The sequence below is a fragment of the Oncorhynchus clarkii genome, chromosome 1, assembly GCF_045791955.1.
Source record: "Oncorhynchus clarkii lewisi isolate Uvic-CL-2024 chromosome 1, UVic_Ocla_1.0, whole genome shotgun sequence".
Taxonomy (NCBI): domain Eukaryota; kingdom Metazoa; phylum Chordata; class Actinopteri; order Salmoniformes; family Salmonidae; genus Oncorhynchus; species Oncorhynchus clarkii.
Genome location: NC_092147.1, coordinates 16,448,300 through 16,474,549, shown reverse-complemented (window position 1 = coordinate 16,474,549; position 26,250 = coordinate 16,448,300). Strand labels below are relative to the sequence as shown.

General features: G+C 42.5%; 3 protein-coding genes and 1 long non-coding RNA gene across 5 annotated transcripts in view; 1 reads left to right on the top strand and 3 right to left on the bottom strand.

The window, feature by feature from the left end:
* The window catches only part of LOC139371523 (AT-rich interactive domain-containing protein 3A-like), a 59,339-nt gene extending 51,343 nt beyond the window's left edge, over window positions 1-7,996 (bottom strand). The window contains exon 1 of the mRNA XM_071111944.1: window positions 7,786-7,996. The gene's annotated coding sequence lies outside the window, so the exon portion shown is untranslated. The remainder of the gene's footprint in view (window positions 1-7,785) is intronic.
* The window catches only part of LOC139371837 (uncharacterized), a 38,270-nt gene extending 19,198 nt beyond the window's left edge, over window positions 1-19,072 (top strand). Inside the window, exons 2-3 of the long non-coding RNA XR_011627453.1 lie at window positions 17,661-17,863; window positions 18,152-19,072. This is a non-coding gene — a long non-coding RNA (uncharacterized lncRNA). The remainder of the gene's footprint in view (window positions 1-17,660; window positions 17,864-18,151) is intronic.
* On the bottom strand, window positions 9,780-16,495 carry LOC139371682 (R3H domain containing 4). The gene is made up of 8 exons (XM_071111955.1): window positions 16,054-16,495; window positions 14,966-15,123; window positions 14,641-14,762; window positions 14,385-14,499; window positions 14,109-14,185; window positions 13,846-13,931; window positions 13,638-13,693; window positions 9,780-12,121 (listed from the first exon to the last, which is right to left on the bottom strand). Exons 1-8 carry the CDS (start codon window positions 16,092-16,094, stop codon window positions 12,015-12,017), a joined length of 762 nt encoding a protein of 253 aa, XP_070968056.1. The 5' UTR covers window positions 16,095-16,495; the 3' UTR covers window positions 9,780-12,014.
* The window catches only part of LOC139371386 (ATP-binding cassette, sub-family A (ABC1), member 7), a 49,582-nt gene continuing 41,714 nt past the window's right edge, over window positions 18,383-26,250 (bottom strand). For both annotated transcript variants that reach the window (XM_071111881.1, XM_071111798.1), the window contains 10 exons: window positions 23,222-23,351; window positions 22,736-22,859; window positions 22,557-22,619; window positions 22,305-22,411; window positions 21,893-22,034; window positions 21,639-21,773; window positions 21,429-21,532; window positions 21,205-21,297; window positions 20,661-20,910; window positions 18,383-19,690 (listed from right to left, as the gene is read on the bottom strand). In XM_071111881.1, the coding sequence (XP_070967982.1) occupies window positions 19,280-19,690; window positions 20,661-20,910; window positions 21,205-21,297; window positions 21,429-21,532; window positions 21,639-21,773; window positions 21,893-22,034; window positions 22,305-22,411; window positions 22,557-22,619; window positions 22,736-22,859; window positions 23,222-23,351 (1,559 nt within the window). In that variant the 3' untranslated portion in view covers window positions 18,383-19,279. The remainder of the gene's footprint in view (window positions 19,691-20,660; window positions 20,911-21,204; window positions 21,298-21,428; window positions 21,533-21,638; window positions 21,774-21,892; window positions 22,035-22,304; window positions 22,412-22,556; window positions 22,620-22,735; window positions 22,860-23,221; window positions 23,352-26,250) is intronic.

The following is a 26,250-nucleotide window of genomic DNA, read 5'->3' as shown; positions in this document are numbered from 1 at the left end:
AAGTACTGCAGTGCATCTCCTCCTCATGGACTGCACCAGATTTTCCAATTCTTCCTGTGAGATGTTACCCCACTTTTCCACCAAGGCACCTGAAAGTTCCCGGACATTTCTGGGGGGAATGGCCCTAGCCCTCACCCTCCGATCCAACAGGTCCCACATGTGCTCAATGGGATTGAGATCCAGGCTCTTCGCTGGCCATGGCATAACACTGACATTCCTGTCTTGCAGGAAATCACGCACAGAACAAGCAATATGGCTGGTGGCATTGTCATGCAGTGTCATGTTAGGATGAGCCTGCAGGAAGGGTACCACATGAGGGAGGAGGATGTCTTCCCTGTAACGCACAGCGTTGAGATTGCCTGCAATGACAACAAGCTCAGTCCGATGATGCTGTGACACACCGCCCCAGACCATGCGGACCCTCCACCTCCAAATCGATCCCGCTCCAGAGTACAGGCCTCTGTATGGACATTGCAATTTATTGCCCTGGCCACATCTGCAGTCCTCATGCCTCCTTGCAGCATGCCTAAGGCACGTTCACGCAGATGAGCAGGGACCCTGGGCATCTTTCTTTTGCCGTTTTTCAGAGTCCATTGGAAAGGACTCCATTTTCATAACTGTGACCTTAATTGCTTGTAAGCTGTTAGTATCTTAACGACCGTTCCACAGGTGCATGTTCATTAATTGTTTATGGTTCATTGAACAAGCGTGGGAAACAGTGTTTAAATCCTTTACAATGAGGATCTGTGAAGTTATTTGGATTTTTATGAATTATCTTTGAAAGACAGGGTACTGAAAAAGGGACGTTTGTACATAGTGTAGTTTAGAGATAATGGCTTTTTCTAGAAAGCCGAGGAGTTAGCTGATCTTTCCATTGTGGGAAAATATTTCTGGCTCCTCCCTTTATTTCTGCACATTATGTCTTGAATGCTCAATATACAGTTGAAGTCGGAAGTTTACATGCACCTCGGCCAAATATATTTAAACTCAGTTTTTCACAATTCCTGACATTTAATCCTAGTAAAAATTCCCTGTCTTAGGTCAGTTAGGATCACCACTTTATTTTAAGAATGTGAAATGTCAGAGTAATAGTGGAGAAAATGTATTTATTTCAGCTTGTATTTCACATTCCCAGTGGGTCAGAAGTTTACATACACTCAATTAGTATTTGGTAGCATTGCCTTTAAATTGTTTAACTTGGGTCAAACATTTCGGGTAGCCTTCCACAAGCTTCCCACAATAAGTTGGGTGAATTTTGGCCCATTCCTCCTGACAGAGCTGGTGTAACTGAGTCATGTTTGCAGGCCTCCTTGCTCGCACACGCCTTTTCAGTTCTGCCTACAAATTTTCTATAGGATTGAGGTCAGGGCCTTGTGATGGCCACTCCAATACCTTGACTTTGTTGTCCTTAAGTTATTTTGCCACAACTTTGGAAGTATGCTTGGGATCATTGTCCATTTGGAAGACCCATTTGTGACCAAGCTTTAATTTCCTGACTGATGTCTTGAGATGTTGCTTCAATATATCCACATAATTTTTCTTCCTCATGATGCCATCTATTTTGTGAAGTGCACTAGTCCCTCCCGCAGCAAAGCACCCCCACAACATGCTGCTGCCACCCCTGTGCTTCACGGTTGGCAAGGTGTTCTTCGCTTGCAAGCCTCCCCTTTTTTCCTTCAAACATAACGATGTTCATTATGGCCAAACAGTTCTATTTTTGTTTCATCAGACCAGAGGACATTTCTCCAAAAAGTACAATCTTTGTCCCCATGTGCAGTTGCAAACCGTAGTCTGGCTTTTTAATGGTGGTTTTGGAGCAGTGGCTTCTTCCTTGCTGAGCAGCCTTTCAGGTTATGTCGATATACAGTGGGGCAAAAAAAGTATTTAGTCAGCCACCAATTGTGCAAGTTCTCCCACTTAAAAAGATGAGAGAGGCCTGTAATTTTCATAATAGGTACACTTCAACTATGACAGACAAAATGAGAAAAAAAATCCAGAAAATCACATTGTAGGATTTTTTATGAATTTATTTGCAAATTATGGTGGAAAATAAGTATTTGGTCATTAACAAAAGTTTCTCAATACTTTGTTATATACCCTTTGTTGGCAATGACAGAGGTCAAAAGTTTTCTGTAAGTGTTCACAAGGTTTTCACACACTGTTGCTGGTATTTTGGCCCATTCCTCCATGCAGATCTCCTCTAGAGCAGTGATGTTTTGGGGCTGTTGCTGGGCAACACTGACTTTCAACTCCCTCTAAAGATTTTCTATGGGGTTGAGATCTGGAGACTGGCTAGGCCACTCCAGGACCTTGAAATGCTTCTTACGAAGCCACTCCTTCGTTGCCCGGGCGGTGTGTTTGGGATCATTGTCATGCTGAAAGACCCAGCCACGTTTCATCTTCAATGCCCTTGCTGATGGAAGGAGGTTTTCCCTCAAAATCTCACGATACATGGCCCCATTCATTCTTTCCTTTACACGGATCAGTCATCCTGGTCCCTTTGCAGAAAAACAGCCCCAAAGCATGATGTTTCCACCCCCATGCTTCACAGTAGGTATGGTGTTCTTTGGATACAACTCAGCATTCTTTGTCCTCCAAACACGACGAGTTGAGTTTTTACCAACAAGTTATATTTTGGTTTCATCTGACCATATGACATTCTCCCAATCTTCTTCTGGATCATCCAAATGCTCTCTAGCAAACTTCAGACGGGCCTGGACATGTACTGGCTTAAACAGGGGGACACGTCTGGCACTGCAGGATTTGAGTCCCCGGCGGAGTAGTTTGTTACTGATGGTAGGCTTTGTTACTTTGGTCCCAGCTCTCTGCAGGTCATTCACTAGGTCCCCCCGTGTGGTTCTGGGATTTTTGCTCACCGTTCTTCTGATCATTTTGACCCCACGGGGTGAGATCTTGCGTGGAGCCCCAGATCGAGGGAGATTATCAGTGGTCTTGTATGTCTTCCATTTCCTAATAATTGCTCCCACAGTTGATTTCTTCAAACCAAGCTGCTTACCTGTTGCAGATTCAGTCTTCCCAGCCTGGTGCAGGTCTACAATTTTGTTTCTGGTGTCCTTTGACAGCTCTTTGGTCTTGGCCATAGTGGAGTTTGGAGTGTGACTGTTTGAGGTTGTGGACAGGTGTCTTTTATACTGATAACAAGTTCAAACAGGTGCCATTAATACAGGTAACGAGTGGAGGACAGAGGAGCCTCTTAAAGAAGAAGTTACAGGTCTGTGACAGCCAAAAATCTTGCTTGTTTGTAGGTGACCAAATACTTATTTCCCACCATAATTTTCAAATAAATTCATAAAAAATCCTACAATGTGATTTTCTGGATTTTTTTTCTAATTTTGTCTGTCATAGTTGAAGTGTACGTACACATGATGAAAATTACAGGCCTCTCTCATCTTTTTAAGTGGGAGAACTTGCACAATTGGTGGCTGACTAAATACTTTTTTGCCCCACTGTACGTTGTATTCCTTCTATGCGCTCTCCTCCTCTCACCTTGTCCTTTCGTTTGAGGACTTCAATGCACAACACATCAGCTTCTGCAAAATGAATTGCCTCTCTGAGCACATGAAAATTCTCTGAATCTGAATGTGACCATTCAAAACAAACTTTCCAAGCCGAACAATATCATAACCGCTACATACAGCCTACATCGTTGTCACTATATTAGCTAAAGTAACATCATAGTCAACAGAACTAACGTGTTAGTAAACCCACTACAATCATGCAGTAACTTTACAGTGTATAGTCAGTAAGCAGTTTATATTGCTTCTTCTTCATTTTTGAAGAAATTAATTTGTTCAAAACTGTTCAACTATTGTCTTTCTCTCTCTTTGAGTCAACTACTCACCACATTTTATGCACTGCAGTGCTAGCTAACTGTAGCTTATCCATTCAGTACAAAGGATAATTCTCTACTCCTTTGATTGGGTGGACAACATGTCAGTTCATGCTGCAACTTTCTCCGGAAGTTGTCATAATTACTGTGAAAGTCTATGGAAGGCATGAGCCTCCTAGATTTTGGACTGAAGTCAATGTACCCAGAGGAGGACGGAAGCTAGCTTTCCTACACCATGGTGCAGAGTGCACTACAGAGTGAGGTTGAGGCTACTGTAGACCTTCATTGCAAAACAGTGTTTTAATCAATTATTTGGTGATGTGATTATATTTAGTATAGTTTTATCTAAAAAGGAGAACTTTCTAAATGTTTAAAAATACACTGCTCAAAAAAATAAAGGGAACACTTAAACAAGACAATGTAACTCCAAGTCAATCACACTTCTGTGAAATCAAACTGTCCACTTAGGAAGCAACACTGATTAACAATAAATGTCACATGCTGTTGTGCAAATGGAATAGACAACAGGTGGAAATTATAGGCAATTGGCAAGACATCCCCAATAAAGGAGTGGTTCTGCAGGTGGTGCCCAGACAACTTCTCAGTTCCTATGCTTCCTGGCTGATGTTTTGGTCACTTTTGAATGCTGGCGGTGCTTTCACTCTAGTGGTAGCATGAGACGGAGTCTACAACCCACACAAGTGGCTCGGTAGTGCAGCTCATCCAGGATGGCACATCAATGCGAGCTGTGGCAAGAAGGTTTGCTGTGTCTGTTAGCGTAGTGTCCAGAGCATGGAGGCGCTACCAGGACACAGGCCAGTACATCAGGAGACGTGGAGGAGGCCGTAGGAGGGCAACATCCCAGCAGCAGGACCGCTACCTCCGCCTTTGTGCAAGGAGGAGCACTGCCAGAGCCCTGCAAAATGACCTCCAGCAGGCCACAAATGTGCTGTGTCTGCTCAAACGGTCAGAAACAGACTCCATGAGGGTGGTATGAGGGCCCGACATCCACAGGTGGGGGTTGTGCTTACAGCACAACACCGTGCAGGACGTTTGGCATTTGCCAGAGAACACCAAGATTGGCAAATTCTCCACTGGCGCCCTGTGCTCTTCACAGATGAAAGCAGGTTCACACTGAGCACATGTGACAGACGTGACAGTCTGGAGACACCGTGGAGAACGTTCTGCTGCCTGCAACATCCTCCAGCATGACCGGTTTGGCGGTGGGTCAGTCATGGTGTGGGGTGGCATTTCTTTGGGGTGGCATTTCTCCATGTGCTCGCCAGAGGTAACCTGACTGCCATTAGGTACCGAGATGAGAACCTCAGACCCCATGTGAGACCATATGCTGGTGCGGTTGGCCCTGGGTTCCTCCTAATGCAAGACAATGCTAGACCTCATGTGGCTGGAGTGTGTCAGCAGTTCCTGCAAGAGGAAGGCATTGATGCTATGGACTGGCCCGCCCGTTCCCCAGACCTGACTCCAATTGAGCACATCTGGGTCATCATGTCTCGCTCCATCCACCAACGCCACGTTGCACCACAGACTGTCCAGGAGTTGGCGGATGCTTTAGTCCAGGTCTGGGAGGAGATCCCTCAGGAGACCATCCGCCACCTCATCAGGAGCATGCCAGGCGTTGTAGGGAGGTCATACAGGCACGTGGAGGCCACACACACTACTGAGCCTCATTTTGACTTGTTTTAAGGACATTACATCAAAGTTGGATCAGCCTGTACTGTGGTTTTCCACTTTAATTTTGAGTGACTCCAAATCCAGACCTCCATGGGTTGAAAAATTTGATTTCCATTGATAATTTTTGTGTGATTTTGTTGTCAGCACATTCAACTATGTAAAGAAAAAAGTGTTTTCTAAGAATATTTCATTCATTCAAATCTAGGATGTGTTATTTTAGTGTTCCCTTTATTTTTTTGAGCAGTGTATATATTTTTTATTAAATTCAATGAGGAGGAGTCTCCACTGCAATATGGACAGGCACAAAGTGATCCACCATGGTTTCATCAGGGCCGGCTCCAGTCTCTTATGGCCCCAGGCAGATATCGTTAACATGGCAATTTAATTTGTACCTTTATTTAACTAGGCAAGTCAGTTAAGAACAAATTCTTATTTTCAATGACGGCCTAGGAACAGTGGGTTAACTGCCTGTTCAGGGGCAGAACGACAGATTTGTACCTTGTCAGTTTGGGGATTAGAACTTGCAACCTTTCGGTTACTAGTCCAATGCTCTAACCACTAGGCTACCCAATTGGTAGAATTGCAGTAAATAAGCTGTAAAACTTTTTTTTTTACTCTGCCCCATGGCAAAATAAGTAGAGTTGCATGAAATGTGTCATAAAATTGCACTAAAATATAAGTAGAGATACTGCCTTGGAAGCTGGGTATGATAGGGAGAGAAAATTCTGTTTTGGATTGATATTTGTCTGGTTAATATGAAATTAAGACATATTAATAACCAGTTATTCAAATCAGCTCTGTACCGCATCGACGTGCGCCGCCCAAATGTTGTAAAATGGGCTCCATATAGCTCCGCATTGACATGATTGGTTGACGACAAGTGGGGGCGGGAGGTCCAGTATAAACACAAACTCCCTTTCTTGAAAACTTTTACACAACACCTCTGTTCATCAAAGCCCAAGAAGTATAAATGACTTCTGCAGAGCCCCTATCGCAGTAAAAGCTGTATGGCAACTGAAGAGATCACATTGACCATGCAAAGCCTTTTACGTGACGCTCCTCATTCCCTTTCAACTTTTATATATCTACAAAAAGTAAATTCAAAGGCTATGCTGAAAAGGCCCAATGAATTATATACAATCCATCTAATGTAATTCAACTGATAAATATAATAGGTATATCGTTGTTTATGTTTATAACTTTCATGAAACGAATATATGCCCACATATAGAATGATCATCATATGCGTTTCAAGAAATGAGCAACTAAAATTATGTATTTATCAGTCGAGTTGTGGCTACTGTGTAGCCTACTCAAATGACTCACTAAACAAATAGGCTATATTGTCTTAAATGTGGTGGACAACATCAACACAAAAAAGCAGGTCAATTGAACGCTTGACAGTTCTATTTAATTTGACTTCAGGAAACGTAAATACCGTTTCCAGAATCTTTTGGCAACTTCCCAATTCCTACACCCAATGTGAGCAACAGGTAGCCTAACATAGCATACTAAGCTACGATACAACATATAATAGCTTTTTATATATTAGAAAGTATATGAGTGATGTACTTTACTATTTGCAAATGCAAAATCAACCAAAATTCTAAACGATAATTTCATTACTTGGCACATCGCCACATATGCGGTGTGAGGTGTTGCAGAGGCTCCCCTGGTAGTGGGCTTTTTAGGACTACTACTGAGAGTGGTGTTCTTACTGGCGCTTTTACAGCCGCCAAAGCATCACCCAGGTGAACGATCCAGGCTACTTACAGAGGAGGAGCTGTGAACATCGAAAACGAGGTGCCGGATGGAGTGCTCCGTGGCCTGTCTGTCAGATGTCTCTAACTCCCTGCGTACTGTACTATCAATGCTCCATCCGCTCAAGATTTTACCTTTCCGCACAGCCCATCATCTAAAACTGTGGAAGACCATCGACCAAGAACTGCCAGATCCTCCTACTTTTGTTTTGTTAAATAGTTTTCTGGTTGTTTTGTTTTTAAAGCGACTTTGAGATTCAACGTGTAATGAAAAGCGATATATAAATAAACACATTCTTAAATATCAAAAGGGGCATGTACACATTGGGCTGTATCCGATTAGTCAAGTTGAATCAGACATGATATCGTATCTTAATTATCCCAGGAACATATAAAACATCATTAGGCAGGATAATACTCCTGCTTGTATAATGAATTCCAGACCGAGCGTGCGAGTCGCAATAAGAGAAAAAAAATACTTACCAAATCAGCTTCCGTTTTATTTTTGCATTCTTGGGAACCGGAAGAAATATTCCTGATTTCCTCCTGAATCTAATGCGTTCTGGAGGTTAACGATTGTATATTTCATATATAGTAGTAAACTGATATCAATTGATTGTGGTATTTCTATTACGTTGCACACATCTAATCCGATTTCAATGTATGGCTTGATTCACAGGTTACATTGTATCTTGACTAATTTAAGGCGTGCTCACGGTCGTAGAGTCAAATCATTGGTTGACAAACAGCAATCAGATGCAAATTACCTCTGAATCATTGGGGGCCACCCTATACATACAAAGGGAATGTCGGCAAATGTAAATATATGTGCAGTCAGTGTGGGGGAAAATAATGGCATTGTATTATAATAGCTTCTAAGCTTCATGTTGGTGAAATATGTATGAGATGTTGAAACGTGTGTTCTATACCTCGAGGAAGAGGGAAACTATTTTCTCCCTAAGCACATCTCAACGTATGAAACTTGGCAGATTGTCCCTTGACATTATAATGAAAGACTACCTACCCCATTTGAGCTTTTGGCGAGGTTCCCTTAGGTAGTGAGTGATTCCTTTTCACCCTACATCAGGTGGGTGGTGCCAATATTCTGCTGCTGGGGTCTGCAACTGGCGGCCCATGGGCCAAAACCAGCCCCACAAGCGATTTATTTTGTTTTGTAGATTTATTGTTGTAATATATATATATATATATATATATAAAAATAAAAAAATACTAAAATCACCAGTAATTCAGCTAAAAATTATGTTTAATTAAGGAAATGTGTTGCCAAGTATTCCCACAAATAAAAAAAAGAGATGTGATCGTGTCTCAATTTTCAAATACAATTTCTTTCTGGGCTTAGTTGTGGTCAATTTGCAATGTTCAAATTATTATAATTATGTTCTGGCCCTCGACCATCAGCTCTGACTAAAATTGGCCTGCGGCTGAATCTAGTTGCCTACTCTGCCCTACTGACTACTGTATGCTCATAGCACACAAAATAATCAAACTGAATGAAGATGATGAGACCACGCGTCTCATCTCATAATTATCGCTTATAAATTTCGCCAACTCTTTTGCTTTTTCCCCTCATCAAAATTGCCATGTAATAAATGTTATGGTGGAATGGTGGAATTTCCTCGGGAAATAAAATTATGTAATTATTATGACATAATTCATCATTATTATTATGCATTTTAATCACACAGCAAAGGTCAGCAACAATGCAGCTATATGTTATTATAAACACCAATTAATAAACAGAATCTAATTGAAGCCTAATTTAATTCTAAACAGTATCAACACTTTACCTATTACATATTTGGCTGCATTTAATAAATAAAAAACCCAAATAATTTATTGTAGTTTACTAGTTTCTTATAACACATTAACTGACGCATTAGTAACATTAGGCTGCCATCTAGTGGATAGATGCATGAATCATGCCGGCTCTCAAAATAGAATACTCTACTGTATCTTGCAAACAATTTAGTTAGCTATTGCAATGATCACCATCATAAAATATGTTTATTTTCACAATTCAAAACAGGAGTAATTACTGCAAGTAATTGCCCAACTGTCACAGTTGTGACTGTGCACCTAGGCTCCTGGCTAAAACATACTATGTTTAACTGAACATTTAGTTAAACATACACCCTGAGTTTGTGCTTTCTTTGTCATTATTTATAAACTTGACACAATTTAAAGATATACTGTAAAAGCCCACTTTCACGTTTGGATGTTGCAGCAGATCATTTTATTTTGATCCAAGATCTATTGACTAATTGCTCAAAGTTTTAGTTTAGTTCAGGGTTGTAATTGGTTAAAAAAAAGTTTAGTCTTTCACATTGTGGTACCCAACTCAGAGAAATGTTTTGTCAGAGGTATTGCATTCTTGTGGCATATTATGTGGACATTTCCTCACATTTGAAGCTCAATTACATTCCACATTTCCTGTTATGTAATACATTCTTTAAAGATCCCGTGCAATCACTTTTTTATTACATATTAAGTGTCCATCAAGCAGTAACATTAAATGTACAAATTGTCAGGGAGTCACACTGCGTCATCATACTGCTCCATCATTGCTACTACCATTTGTCCATTTAACATTCCAAATGCAAAATTAAGGGATATACTGTACATTTTAAGATGTTCATGAAATACTGTCTGAATCGACGATTAAATAATCAAGTCATTTAAGAGTCATTGAACACTTGAGTTAAGATTTATTAAAATGTGTCTATTCAGACATGGCTTTCGGCACTTTCAGTAAGGATTACGCAACCAACTACCTAGACAATAGGATAAACGTTTACAAACTAAACTACTATATTATCATTTGTTGACTGATATAATTATGTACGGACATTACTTAAGATATACACTCTTGCATCAAACAATCATTGAAGGAAACATCCATTCATATCACTGTAAAAAGCTAAGAGAATACTACGCAGAAACAGAACTTTTCCTATCCTGTGTTGGCACACATTGAACATGAGTTCAATTAATTAATGTTGGGGCTTAATATTTACAGCACTACTAGTAATAAACAAGCGACAAAGTTGACAAAAACATTGCACCACTACATACAGTAGAGGGTTGTTGGTTGTAATATTCAAAAGAAGTTAAGCTTCTCGTATGCATACATTACTTGTGAAATCACAAAAGACATTCATAGTGAGTGGCTGAAAGCCTGAGAAACTAAATGTACGGGCACAACAAACTTTGGTTATCGACACAGATGCACCGGCAGGTCAAGTTTCTTCATACCATTTTTGATAGTACAAATAAAGTTATGGATATTTTAAATAACCTGGATGGATGCTTTCAAAAAGTCATTAGTATAAATGTATAAATACATACACAAATACATAGAAATAGGGTTGCCAAAATTCCTGGAACTTTCAATAAATTCTGTTTTTCCCCAAAATCTCAGTTGGAGGATTCCCAGTATCAGGAGGGAATAAGCAGGAAATCTGAATCCATTCAGCCAGGATTTCTGGAAAAGCAGGGAATTTATTGAAAGTTCCAGGAATGCATTCGTAAGGCAAAAGTGCTAGTCCAGGGGTGGTTTATGATAGAAAAAAGTGCCTAAGAGGCAAAGCACAGAGCAGGCTTGCTGTCCAGTAAGAAGGTTGTGTTATATTAACTCATTAGTACTGCATATTATCGGTACAGTACTTTTGATTAGACATTCCAAACCAAATAGTTGTTGAAAAAGTCTATGAAGAAGCTGTATATACATGTTTTGAAGTTGACCTGTTTCATTGTCAGATGGTAAACTTATATAATTTGCTAAATAATGTAAAGAATGGGAGAATAACAATGTACCTGCATTCAGTACAGTAGAACACAAGGTCTATCTATGCATGCAAGTATAAAAAGCTGCCAAATGGTGTACATCTTTGACAAAACAATTGAAAAGTTTTCTCCCCCAAATAAAACACAATCATGCAAAGTCAAATCGGAAAGTGACCAATATCTTTGTGGATAGACTTATATTTTTGCAAGAATAAGAATATTGTTCCAAGAGAGTTTGCAAGTATTTTTTTTTTTTACCAGGAGAAGTAACAAAAGCCATAGATATACCTCCAAAGCCATATAGATAAATTATCATAGTGATGAGTTCTGTGCTATAGAATAGTTCCCGATCACGCTATTTCTGCACTCTCAAGTTGCATGAAAAGGTTCAAGGGTTTTAAGCCTGGTCCTACCACTAAAGCTGTTTTATTTTTAAATTCAACGTGGCTAATTAAATCATCAGTACAAACACAGTAGGTGAACTGCATACTCCCTCTATGGCCCAGTTTTATTCTGATCTCTGCCCCCTTACCCTGGTGGCCATCAATTTTAAGTTCACAGATAGATGAAGATTGGATTGGATAGTTAAGAGCGATATGACATCCACAAAGCACTTGAGTGGACTAGGTAGTCAACACAACTTACTTAAATGTGGACATCCATGTTAGCAACACTGCTGATTTTCATTATAACAAATCATGGACGGATTCAGATTTTTGATACCAGTTGAGTGGAATCTCTGGCTAATCAGTGACATCAAACCAGCAGTATTCTGGACTTCCAGAATCGGATTTGAGTACTCCTATATACACACTAACTTATGCCTATCTGTACCTTTCAAGTCTGCACTTATGGGGCTAGGGAGTGAAATGGAACCAGGCCCATCTGTCCAGCGGTGTGACCGTCTCTCAGCTCATGTGCTCCAGGTAGGCAGAGAGCATGGGGCTGGGAGGCTGGAACAAGCCCTCCTGTTTGTTAATGACATCAGTTTGACGAGCACCGTTGCAGTCTGAGCCTGCAGCACAAAGACAACATAAAACGTCTCTCAATACATACCTCATTATTGAGTAACACAGTATGAGTCATAATACCCATAAAACCAAGCGGTCAAACAGGGAAATGGTTCCAATCGTTTTTACACCATTCATTTTTCCTGTAGGGGATTTTAGAAACACACATAATAAGGGCTGTGTATTGTGTAGGCTTACCCTGGCATGACGTTTTGATAACCGTGTAAATCTCTCTAGGACAAGGTTTTATGGGTATTATGACACCTCCACTGTGGGGCTCTATTTTCATGTTACTAACCACATTTCCATCCACAGTTTTTATACGAGTAAAGTCCTACAGTACATTTAAAAAAATTATGACAGCTGTTGGTACAATTTCATAAATGTCAACAATTTGTTTGTTCAATATGGTGGGATCTTTTGTGCCTGTAAAATGAATTATGCTACAAATTTCGGGTAATTGGGTAATTGTTGATAGAATAACCATCATGTCGAGGTAAATTTTTATTTGTATGCTAGTGACATTATGATCGGTGCTTAGCTGCCAATTAACAAATAAAAATGATCTTGCTCTTATCCATCTCATCATATAACGTAACATGTCCATTATATCAGCGAACTATTGTCTAAAGAGCATGCGCAAAAAACGAGAGTGGGCAAGTTTGCCATTTATCGCAACAGTGTGTGTACCAAAACCATCGATAAGAGTGGAAAATGCAATGGAAAGCTTATGTTTTTTTTTATTCAGCACATGAGAACTTTAGTTCAAAAGTTTTTTTTTTTTTTTTGTTTTTTTTTTTTAAATGTGCACTACTTCAACACACACAGCCTTTAAACTGCAACAAGTCAGTTTGATGGAAACAAACCTCTGGTGGGAAAATGTGCATATATTTTTTTAAATATTCGCACTCAAAATATTGGAGAAATATGCTATTTTCCACAAACGTAGGTTAGGTGCCAGTGTCACTTTAAAAGTCATAAATAACTATAGAAATCACATATTGTGGCCTCCTGGGTGGCACAGCGGTCTAAGGCACTGCATCGCAGTGCTTGAGGCATCACTATAAACCGGGTTTGATCCCAGGCTGTGTCACAGCCGGCCGTGACCGGGAGTACCATGAGGCGGCGCACAATTGGTCCAGCATCATCAGGGTTAGGGGAGGGTTTGGCCCGCCAGGATTTCCTTGCCCGATCACACTCTAGCGACTCCCTGTGGCGGGCCGGGCGCCTGCAAGCTGACTTTGGTCGCCAGCTGGACGTTTCCTCCGACACATTGGTGCAGATGGCTTCCGGGTTAAGAAAGCAGTGTGTCAAGAAGCAGTGCGGCTTGACAGGCTACGTGTTTCGGAGGACACGCAGCTCTCGAACCGTCGCCTCTCCCGAGTCCGTAGGGGAGTTGCAGCGATGGGACAAGACTGTAACTACCAATTGAATATCATGAAATTGGGGAGAAATAAAGGGGTAAAAGTACACCCCAAAAAATGTATTAAAAAAATAAACTACTACTCTACTACTACTCACTTGCTGAAACAAGGTCCATGTACTGGCAGACGGCATGAAGCAGTAGCCTCTCAAAGCTAATAAACAAAACACAAAATCAGTAACATCTGATTAATTCATAATTGGTATCTATACAAGTCCAAATATTAGCCCAGAAGAGCTTCTCAAATGTGTAAAGAACACTTCTGATAATTATGTTTGGGGAACATTTTCAGAGGGAAAAAAGTACCTGCTTCCAAGGTTGGTGGTGTAAACAGAGTGAGGCTGAGCACCAAAGAAACTGAGAAGGTTCTCTTCAAGTACCTCAAGTGTCCCCTAAACCAATCAGAGGGGAGAATGGCAATGAGACAGAGAGAAGCTAAAGTGTGTAATTAAGTGTTGATGAGGACAGGTGTCACTAGCACAGATAACAGTGTCTTTACTTTAGGTTAAACCATGATATGGTTGACAAGCATTTTTCAAAATCTCATAATGATGAATGTTGATGCTTACAATGGGAATTTGTTTGCGTTTCAGCGTAGCACGCAGCCTTCGATCAATCCTCTGGAAGTAGTCTTGAGCAGTGAAGGCTAGATTCACGGCAGAGTAGAAAAATGTGATCAGTCCATATCCCCAAATCATATCCCCAAATCCTGACAATGAGCATGTTAAACCAATGATGCACTCATTTTCATAATTTACACATTTTATTTCATGGCAAACATCGTTGTTTTGTATATAGGGCAGTGCCTGTTGGGTGTGTGGCAGGCATTTATCCTGGGCTCTCACCCTCTCTCTGGTCCTTGGGGAGCTTGTTGGAGTTGCTCCTCTTAGCCTCCTCTTCCAGAAGGGCCAGAAGCTTCTCCTGCTCCTCTCCAGAGCGATTCATGAAGTCATTCCATTGCTGACAGACAAGGGGACAATGAGCTACAGCTTAGGGGAAAACATTTAGTTAGGGGTAGTAGTGGTAAAACGTTCAGCGAGTCTCACTTGCAACAAGCGAGGCCTGATTGAAGATAAATTGTTGGGACCAGTAGAATCCTACCTCCACGTAGTTGCCATTGGTGCAGGCCTCAGTAAAGATGGAAGGGAGGGCAGGGTCACTGCATACATCTGCCTCGTCTTTGGAGCACTCATCTTTTTCAAGTAGATTGGCAAGGTAGCGACCTTTTTGGGGGAGATAAAAAAAAAACGAATAGGCAGCATCGTTAAATCATTTTGATAAAATACTGTTTGGCTAATGGCTATGACTATTGAACACGTTCAGACCAGCTGCTATCAAGCTAGTGGGTATTTAGAATATGTGCTGAGCAGGTGTCTTCCATCTACAGCAGAGTGAAATATTCCCACTGACAGACATGAGAACTTACTGTTCTCCTGCCGCCTTTGGCTCTTTTTGCCTTTGGCTCTTGGTGTGAGGTCAGAGTTGCGTATGGCCTGGTTGATGAAGAACTGTTTCTTCTTGGTTGGAGACACACGTTTGGCTGGGGAGTTGGGCAGAGAGGTGCATTTGCGCTCCTCTATCAGGCTGAGAGAAATAGAGAGCAAGAATTGTGAGGACTCAATTATTGTGTTGACTTATGTGTTCGGAAGGTGACCTCTTCACAAAATATGTATTTGTTCATGTGTGGCTAGTAGGTAATATTGAATGGCCTTACTAATAGAATAATCTCGCTACCGCTATACTGACAACTGAATAGTAGGCTAGATGTAGGTTACATGACACCCCACCTTAAAAAGTGGGTCAGTGGGTTTAAATTTCAAAGCCACGCCCCATTAAGATTCTCGAGCTCTGAATGGTCGATTTTCACTGTTACCACTTTTAGACCAGACGGCAGCATTGTAGTTAACGTCCTATCGTAATCATTGCATCATACTGACAGAAGTGCACAAACCAACAAATTGCTCATGCAAATGAGTTGCTTGATGATCTGTCATGAATTAAGTATATTATTGGTTACATTAGTAACAGCTATAGCTAGGTGTGTGTAGAAGAGGCCTCGTCAGAGAATGTAACGATTGGCTACAAATATTTTTGCATGAGTAGAACGAGAGCAGCAGAGGTGTAACAAACAACTCAAAAAAAATTCCTGCTAACTAGGGTCAGCCACTTGAAATGGCGTAAATGTAACATCTACACAAGCCAGTTGTGATAAGCTTAGTTCACCTTCATCAACGGAAGCCGGCAAACCTACACACATATGTTCAATGTGTACCACCAGCTTGCAAGCTTAGCTTGCTAACATTAGCTACCCATAGTGTAGCGTTAAGTCCAAGCATATGAATATAGCATTCATTTACACAAATGTGCCTGATATCTAAACGGGCAAAATCTACGATAGACTAAATTAGCTATCAAATATTCAATGTTTGAAAACAATGACTAAAATGTGCTTGTCGATTGAGCTAGCTAACGTTAGCTCTCAAGTTCCCACTTTAGTTAGACTTTTTCACTCACATAATATCCTGTTCCTCATTATTATTTGTCAAAACAACCATCTTACGCAAAGAACAACGAACGATGGGTGAGTACAAAAACAAAAACAGTAGCTACGATACACAGAACTAGCGTAGGCGTTCAGTTAGCCACTTGCTAGCTTGGCGCTGTCAGAGCAGGTAGACAGACAACAGCAAAGCTGATCCCCGCCCTTCACAAAACCGAAAACGAGGCACGAGCTCTAGGTCATTAGAATCTTGATCGTCCACATCAAACCAAGTTTTGACATTTGTTACAAAATAACTTTTTATCGCCTTAACGTTTCTTTTTTTTATTAGTTGCTAGCTTCGCGAAAAATACATGTAGGCTCTATTTCAATTACATCTGAACATGTCTCGTAAAGTTCAGGTTGTAGACGTTTCCATAACAGCAATGTTTAACTGTGCCCTTCCAGAGGCAAGAGAGTCAATTTACAAGCCAGAGTCCCAGACAGTCCCATCCAGCTAAACAGTCAGTAGCCTACTGTTCTTTCTTGTTGTTCCTTGTTTGGGGATAGAATTGGGAAAAGGCTACTTTTATATTTTGGATATCTTTCTCAGGTATGTCCTGGTGTTTTCCTTTGTAGATGAATACTTATACTAGTATCAAATGTTTTAGAAAAGCAGCTTTTGCTTACATAATATTAGAGCATGTTTACATTGTGAACTTTTATTTAAGGCCAAATTGTAGACAAGTAGACATAGGAATGGGCCGGAGGAACAAGCCAAGGGCAACAAGACCAGAAATAGGTGATAAATTGGTAACACCTGACCCTCATCCAATGGTTGTGGGAGCAGTGAAATGTGTACTACCCAGGAAGACTGCCTTAAACTTACCAAAGGCTTGTGAAGTAACCACAAACATCCGAAGTCCTGTCTCCAATACGTATGAGAGATTAGATAATAGAGTGGTGAAAATCTGTGTCAATCTATGGCCTGTCCTGGCTTCAGCAAAAGAGCCTGTAGAGGAAAGCAGTAGTTCGCTGGATGAAGAGGAACCTGGGACCAGCACAGATACAAGGACCTTCAACACATCAAAGTCTGGTGAGCAGCGTCCGAGAGACCAAGAAAGGAGACCCCATGTTAGACAAGAATTGGACAGGGCTAAAGCAAGCTGTCTAGTGAAGCCTATTTTACTACCACCCATAAGTAAACTATCCTTTACAACACGACTAGCACATTCAGAGTGCATGGGAATGCCAGTGCCACACACATCTCTGCCACAGATATGTGTATCAGACCAAGATGCCTTGGTCAAATCCTCCAAGGGGACAAAAGCCATTGAGAATAAGGCACCATTTCCCATGATCCTATTGCAGAAGACCAGCACTTTGATGGACAGCACCATTATCTCCCAATGTGTAAGGATCAGCTGCATTTTCACCACCTTTCAAGTATTACACAATTACTTAATTGGTAAACAGAGCATCAAACCTTGTCAAAATCCACTATAAATGTACCTTATAATTTATTACACAAAATGATCTATGGGAAATAAAAAAGTAATCCATTGTGTATCAAATACTGAATGAGCAATTACATCCACAATTGAAGCAGTTACATCTAAATCTTCATATTGTCTCTATTCAGAGGTCTGCCCAGGTTCACCTCCCTGAGATCTCAGTGTCCAGTATAGAAAGCCTGCTTCAGAGAGTTGCAGAGCGAGTGGGAAGGAGAGAGAGAAAGAGGGATGAGACATCGGGACTGACCAATCCTGATCATCTTCTCATGGCTGGCGCACTGCAAAACCTGAGAGAGAAAAGGCTCCAGCATCGGGGAGACTATAGCTCAGAGTACTGTACCATCAATAGTGCTTACAATGGGAAGGTTATCCTTTAACAATTTGACATTAGTCATTTAGCAGACACTTATCCAGAGCAATTAGGGTTAAGTGCCTTGCTCAAGGGCACATCAGATTTTTCACCTTTCTGGTTCTTGGCCCAACACTCTTAGCCTACTAGCCGTCCCAACAATGAGCACAGAGACCCGTCATAATTCATGATCATGGTTGTTCTATTGTGGCAATTGATTGAGCTGAAGCCCCTTTTAATGGCTAACTAATTTATTTGAACCTTTCCCAGGGGAGCGGTAAGATGTCCAGAGGTCAAGCCAATCGGTGGACAGAAAGGGACCACTCTAGTAACAGAGAATGGAATGCAGAACCCTGCCTCCCTCTGCAATAAAACCAAACTGCCTGTCATCCTTAGTATGACCAAAGGAAGCCTTTGAACATGGATGAATCACCATCAACAATAGATAAATTGTACATGTTAATAAAGTTGTTAGAACAAAATACTCAAGATAGACGTATCCCCATTTAAAGGTTTATTACTATATGTTCTGTATACATCTAGTTATATGTACACATAAATAATCATACACATAATCAAGTATGAATGTTCAAGCATAATATAGTACATCATAAGACCATACATTCAATTGTATGTATAGATATTCTACACATACCTATCAGTTATTGTATCTCTCCAATACGTCAGACTGCAGTACAGCACAGTAGTAAACTGCTTTGGATTTACAGCTACATTGTTTTTTTTTCAAGTTCCATACAGCATAACATGAGCCCAATTAAAAACAGATTTTTAAAAAACTATATAAAAACAGTTTACCTAATGAAGGCAGTGTTTGGAGTCTGGTATGCAGTCTAGTAACTGTACATCTCAATGTTGTGCCAGTGCAAATAAACCATGTTTTTAGCATCAAATAATAAATGTGACTGGACATCAGAAAAATATATATTTTTCTCTCTGTGCAAAACATGAGACCAATGTAAAAAGATATTGATGATTTTGTTGCCCTGAACATCTTCAGTGATAATGTAACAATCATTGTGTGCAGCATTTCTCAGTTAAAGTGCTTTAGGCAAAATGCAAAGATATTGAAAGACTCGATGATTGACCCATGATGAATACCACTATTCCATCATTAATTTTCAAAACATTTGGAAATTGAAATGACAAATAAAAAGTAAATAATAAGCAAAAGACCTGACCCATGAAAGTGCCTGTATGTAATTGGAGGTGAATACAATTAGTTTGGATATATTGGAGCACTACAGTATAGCTGTGATGGAGAATGAACAAGGCACCACACCCAGAAATTAGAGGAGCTATCCGGTAGTACTTTCCCCCCTCTCATAGAGGGCACAGAGCTCCCGGTCTGTCCATTAAGGGGGCTGTTGCCCAATAACTTTACACACTGCTGTCTTGTGTGCTGCTACCCACTAGGAACAGACTGGTCGGATCCTTACTGCCTGAAGTCTCCCTTGTGCCCTTGGATCCGTTGGCAGACGATTCCTTGCTTGACCTCCGACTACTCAACTCTCTCCTGCTCTCTCCCCTGCTCGACTGGGGCTTCTCCTGTGGCCTGCTGGTCATCGCCATGCCACTGTCTGGGACCCCATTTGGCTTGGTCTCTCTGGGTCTGCCGTCTGAGGACTTGACAGACTGGGGAGGCTTGGTTGTTTGAGCTGGTTTGGCTGTCTGCCCTGGTTGGGTGGGCTGGGCCGCTCTTCTGGGTTGAGGTGCTGGTGTCCCTCCGTTGACTGTCACTTCCCTCAGCAGGTTGTCATCGCTCTGCTCTTTGGCAAAGTTGACAAACACCTGCAGGGTGGGGGAGAGGAGGTAATGCACATACATCGAAGGGTTAACACGGGCATGGTTTAAGATGAGATGCAAATGGAAGTAGGTGCTTGGAGGGAGGAAGAAGTGCCCTGTTCAAGTGCCTCACAGTGAATAAGTAGAAAATGAATTCTGAAGTGTTATACAGGTAACTACCAAAATAAAGGAAACACTTGAGTAAATAAGGGATACAGAGTTTATTTAAGGCAGGTGCTTCCACACAGGTGTGGTTCCTGAGTTAATTAAGCAATTAACATCCCATCATGCTTAGGGTCACGTATAAAAACGCCCAGTTGTCCATTATTTTGGCTACCATGGCAGAGAGGAAGTGAGGTTTTAATCTCTCATAAATCTGTCCAAAATAAGTTTCTATGGGATTATTTTGGGCCTAAACTTGTCACCTGCCATCCCGCCTTTGGGACAATGACTCCCATTGTTAGGGAGGAGACATGAGCATCTCTGACCATGGCTAGAATAAGAGATCTCAGTGACTTTGAAAGAGGGATCTTAAAGGGGCATAGGGGGTTTAAAGGGTGTGTGTCTCAGTCACCAGATTTGAACCCAATTGAACACTTATGGGAGATTATAGAGTGGTGCCTGAGACAGCTTTTTCCACCACCATCAACAAAACACCAAATTATGTAATTTCTCATGGAAACATGGTGTCGCATCCCTCCAATAGTTCCAGACACTTGTAGAATCTATGCCAAGGAGCATTGAAGCTGTTCTGGTGGCTTGTGGTGGCCCAATGGGCTATTAAGATGCTTTGTCAGTGTTTCCCTTATTTTGGCAAACAACTGCTAGCCTCTTCAGTGTAATCTGACATTTTATAACCTACTTCTTCCCTCCCTTCTCTGCCCACATTGGAGTCTTTGCTAATGATTCTATGAAGGAAATCCCCCAGCCTCAAAGTTTAACCATCCCATGTGACTGACACCTGAATGACCTCTACCTGGTCCAGGGTGGTCTGTGACACTGAGTAGTCGGCGATGCCCAGCTCCTCGTGGTTGTTGGAAAGCACATCGAAGACCCGCGCCAAGGAGCAGGAGTGGGAGGGCAGCTGGTACTGCAGCACATTCTGGTGCCTCTCCTTTAGCTCGATGCCCGGGAAGGAGCCCTTGATGTAGGTGTCCACTGTGCACGGATCCTCGGGAGGCTTGGTCCCCGACAGGCGCAGGACGATCGTGTAGCCGTCCCCGAACCTGTGGAAAAGATGACAAAGTGGAAATAGGGAGAGGTGAGGGATTTGAAAGTCTTAAAAGAGTGCCAGTTTAGATACTGTATTAAATGTGTATGGAGATTTGTATTGTGTGTTAAATTGTATAACGGGTTAGGTCTGTATCATAATGATATTGGCGAGTGAAGGCCTATAAAAAGGACAGCATCACTGAGTTTAGGCCAATTTGAAGTGTGATCATACCTATACATTGACAGTGATCATGTATGTTACACTAAGATACCTTATAAAGACAGTCAAATCAGCAGTAAACTTGTACCTGTTCTTAAGATGTTGAACGGAGCCCAGACACTGGAACCTTCCGTTCACCATGATGGCCATTCGTGTGCAGAGAGCTTCACATTCCTCCATACTGCTCACACACACAGCAAAACACCCCATTGTTAGCCAATGTTCATACCATACAAGTGTTAAGACGTCAATTAAATAGACCAAGTTTGAGGCCTAGGAGGGTGCGCTGTTGGCATGAATAGCACCACTTACCTGTGGGAGGTGAGAACAACGGCCCTTCCCTCCTTGATGACACTCAGGATGCAGTTCCACAGGAATCTCTTGGCCTTGGGGTCCATGCCAGTGGTGGGCTCATCCTATAAACAGGAGTGCAGACGTAACTGTAGGTTAGAGGAGATGTGAGAAAAGGAAAGCATCATCTGTTATTTTAGAAATCCACTCACTCCTTTCTCTCATACCTACCAGGAATATAACAGGGGGAGCTCCGATCAGGGAGATAGCAGTGGAGAGTTTGCGTTTGTTGCCTCCACTGTAGCCTCCGGCCTCTCGCTCTGCATACTGGGTCAGCCCCAGCTTCTTCACTCCCCATTGAGCCACCTTAGAGGGACACAAGTTACATTTGTCAGGACATTTTCTAAGACAAATGCTATGGGTTAATTGCTACACTATTCACTTGGTGTGTAGTTGGTGTTTGTGTGTGCGTGGGTGTTAAGTACCTTAGCCACAGACTCCTCTGGCACCCCTCGGAGCCTAGCGTAGAACTCCAGGTGCTCCCTGCCAGTCAGCAGGTCGCAGATGGCATCAAACTGGGGGCAGTAGCCCATCAGCTGGTGGACCCGCTCCATCTCCGTCAACACACTACATATCACATAGTACAGGTATAATGTAGGGTTTGTGCGGTAGGAATTATCATTATGGATACAATGAATGTGAGAACAGCATTTCTAGACTCACTTTCACTCCCTCTTATGTCATTGAAAGTAATTTTATTTCTTGCACGATAAATTATTTTTCCACAGCTACTAAGCATATGAATAATGTCAGAAAATAGCAGGAAGGAAAGCGCAAACATGTTTGGTATATCTACGGAGTAAATGGTGACCGCATAATCAAACTGGTCTTACTTACCTGTGATGACTGAGAAATGCTTCTCCATAGGTGATCGCAGTGTCTCCAGTCAGCATGCGAAACGTGGAGGTCTTCCCAGCCCCATTTACCCCCAGCAGGCCAAAGCACTGACAGGGAGAGGCAGAGAAAATGCAACACTCACAGTCACACCTATCTAAAACATGTATAGTGTGCTACTCAATGCCCTCTCTAAGTGCTCTATAGAGCCAACAGTAGATTTGTGGCTGACAGAAACACAGCTCTATTTCTCACCTCACCACGAGGAATACCCAGACACAGACGATCTACTGCTGGCTTCTTGCCAGCTTTGTACACCTGCATAAACACAAGGTAATCCGTCTAAACCCCTTAGAGATTATATCCCATGCATTTAAACCTAAAGTAGATGACCCAACTTTTTAATCTACAAGTCCAAAGTTTGTTTTACTTGCCTTACTCAGGTCCATCATGGTGAGTATATCGGCTTGGGCTTTCCCACTCTTCACTCTCTCTCTCTCCCTGGCGATGTCCTCATCCTCCGGGCCAAGAGGAGGCAACTCAGGCTCAGAGCAGGGCCTGGAAGAATAGACTTATGAGTAAGATGACTTGAGAAGTACTGAGCCCATAACATTTTTATGATTTCACTGATCTGACACTATGGAGAAGAGGTGGCATGGGTTTCACTGTAAAGATTTCACCTATAATGATAGCAATACTATAGTAATGTGTTTGTCGCTTTTTTTCACTAGGTCTTAAAGTGCTTCTGCATTGTGTCGGAGTGGCTCACTCAATATAGCTAATCACATTGTGATCAGTAATAATTTTGAGCAAAAAATTAGGAAAGATGCATTTGAGAAGCACAGTATTTGAAAAGGGATCTATGAATGAGATTACATTTTACCAACTGAAATACCAGCAGCAGAGGTCACAGTACCTACCTGCAGTTGACAAAGAACTTGTACTGTAGCAGTATTGTGAAGAGAAAGAACACGACACCCTCCACAGCCATGGCAAACAAGTTCTTCCCCACAAAGTCCCATTCCAGGGGGTCCAGGGTCTGCTTTGCGCCTGTGGACATGGGTACCCACATGGAAACAATGAATTCACTTCAAACCAGATTATGTTGTTGGCACTGATTTGATGTTGACAATTTAGACAAGAGTATTATCATTAAGAACTCCTCTTCTCTCAACAGAGAAAGCCACATTTTACTAAACTATATGGAATTGTTTTAAGAAGGTCATACACGGATCATTTAGCTATATGATTTAGAATTTTAAGACCCCTTCAGGTATTAAAAAAAGATCAATGAAACATTTTTTTAAATGAAAATTGTAAATTTGGCCTTCAATTTGCTATTAGCCCATACAAAGTCATTGAATTACAGATTCACTACAAGGAACGATAGATACTCCTCCCCAAATATCTAAAGGAAGTTTGTTCTGAAGTGTCGGTTTTATATCTGAGAGATGTTAGTAAGATCAGGAAACATGTTTTTATTTTACATGCATTTAACCCCTTATTTCTGGCACTAAATTATATATACATATACAGTACCTGTCAAAAGGTACCTACTCATACCAGGGTTTTTCTTAATTTTTTACTATTTTCTACATTGTAGAATAATAGTGAAGACATCAAAACTATGAAATAACACATATGGAATCATGTAGTAACCAAAAAAGTGTTAAACCTTCAAAAGCAATACATGGGCTTGCTCCTACCCATCTCTCGGATTTGGTCCTGCCGTACATACCTACACGTACGCGACGGTCACAAGACGCAGGCCTCCTAATTGTCTCTAGAATTTCTAAGCAAACAGCTGTAGGCAGGGCTTTCTCCTATAGAGCTCCATTTTTATGGAATGGTCTGCCTACCCATGTGAGTGACGCAAACTCGGTCTCAACCTTTAAGTCTTTATTGAAGACTCATCTCTTCAGTGGGTCATACTCACTACTATTGAGTGTAGTCTGGCCCAGGAGTGTGAAGGTAAACGGAAAGGCTCTGGAGCAACGAACCGACCTTGCTGTCTCTGCCTGGCCGGTTCCCCTCTTTCCACTAGGATTCTCTGCCTCTAACCCTATTACAGGGGCTGAGTCACTGGCTTCCTGGTGCTCTTTCATGCCGTCCCTGGGAGGGGTGCGTCACTTGAGTGGGTTGAGTCACTGATGTGATCTTCCTGTCTGGGTTGGCGCCCCCCTTGGGTTGTGCCGTGGCGGAGATCTTTGTGGGCTATACTCGGCCTTGTCTCAGGATGGTAAGTTGGTGGTTGAAGATATCCCTCTAGTGGTGTGGGGGCTGTGCTTTGGCAAAGGGGGTGGGGTTATATTCTTCCTGTTTGGCCCTGTCCGGGGGTATCATCGGATGGGGCCACAGTGTCTCCGGACCCCTCCTGTGTCGGGGGGCTAGGGTCAGTTTGTTATATCTGGAGTACTTCTCCTGTCTTATCCGGTGTCCTGTGTGAATTAAAGTATGCTCTCTCTAATTCTTTCTTTTTCTCTCTCGCAGGACCTGAGCCCTAGGACCATGCCCTAGGACCTGGCTCTCGACCCGAAACCTGCCTCTCCGCCTGCCCTACCGGAAGCTGGTGCCGCAATGTGTGGGGCCATTTAAAGTCCTGAGGAGGATAAACGAGGTGTGTTATAGGTTACAGCTTCCTCCTTACTATCGCATTAACCCCTCGTTTCATGTGTCTTTTCTCAGGCCGGTGGTGGCTGGTCCCCTGCAGGATGGTGAGGTGACGGAGGTCCCTCCGACCCCTCTGGACATCGAGGGGTCCCCGGCGTACACAGTACGTGCGATTCTCGAGGGGCCTACAGTACCTCGTGGACTGGTAGGGGTACGGTCCGGAGGAGAGGTGCTGGGTACCGGTGGGGGACATTTTGGACCCTTTATTACTGAGGGACATCCACCGCCTCCACCCGGATCGCCCTGCGCCTCGTCCCCCACGTCGCCCTCAAGGCCGGTGGCGGCACGCTGCGGGGGGTACTGTCACGACTCCCACCGAAGGTGGCTCCTCTTCCTGTTCGGGCGGCGCTCAGCGGTCGTCGTCGCCGGTCTACTAGCCGCCACCGATCCCTTTTTCATTCCGTTTGGTCTTATTGGTCGCACCTGTTCCCTGTTTCATTTCTTGTTTTAAGTCTATTTAAGCCTGTTAGGTCCGCCTAGGTTTGTGCGGGATTGTTACTCTGTTGGTTGTGGATGTGTTTTCTCCGGACTGTTTGGTCCTGTGTTTGGGCTGGTATGTTTTATGCGCCCTGTATTTTGGCGTGACCATTTTGTGCCGGAGAATAAATGACGATTTACCGAACCCTCTGCGCCTGACTCCAACCCACCACTCCTAGTAAACTCTGACAAACCATGACAGGGAGACATAGTGGAGTGGTAACGCGCGTGCAAGCAGTTGCTCCTGATGCCACTTGGGTACACTGCAGCATCCACCGAGAGGTTCTTGCTGTCAAGGGGATGCCTGACAGCTTGAAATACGTTTTGGACAACAGTGAAAATGGTTAACTTTGTTAAAGCAAGGCCCCTGAACTCTTGTGTATTTTCTACACTATGCAATGATATGGGCAGCGACCATGTAAAGCTTTTACACATACAGAATACGCTGGTTATCAAGGGTCAAAATATTGACACGTGTTTTTGAATTGAGAGATGAGCTTAAAGTTCTTTACTGACTGGCCTCCCGGGTGGCGCAGTGGTTAAGGGCGCTGTACTGCAGCGCCAGCTGTGTCCCTGGGTTCGCGCCCAGGCTCTGTCGTTGGCCTAGCGTCGCCCGGGTTAGGGCGACCCTGGTCGGTAGGGGTGTCCTTGTCTCATCGGGCACCAGCGGCTCCTGTGGCGGGCTGGGCGCAGTGTACGCTAACCAAGGTGGCCAGGTGCACGGTGTTTCCTCCGGCGCATTGGTGCGGCTGGCTTCCGGGTTGGATGTGCGCTGTGTTAAGAAGCAGTTGGTTGGGTTGTG

Bases quoted from the DNA above. Each gene is read 5' to 3' on its own strand.
- LOC139371682 (XM_071111955.1), bottom strand. From the start codon at position 16,094: ATGGTTGTTTTGACAAATAATAATGAGGAACAGGATATTAT. The intron at 14,500-14,640 runs GTAGGATTCTAC...CTTGTCTGTCAG, and splicing joins CCAATGGCAACTACGTGGAG to CAATGGAATGACTTCATGAA. The intron at 13,694-13,845 runs GTACTTTTTTCC...TTTGTTTATTAG, and splicing joins ACCACCAACCTTGGAAGCAG to CTTTGAGAGGCTACTGCTTC.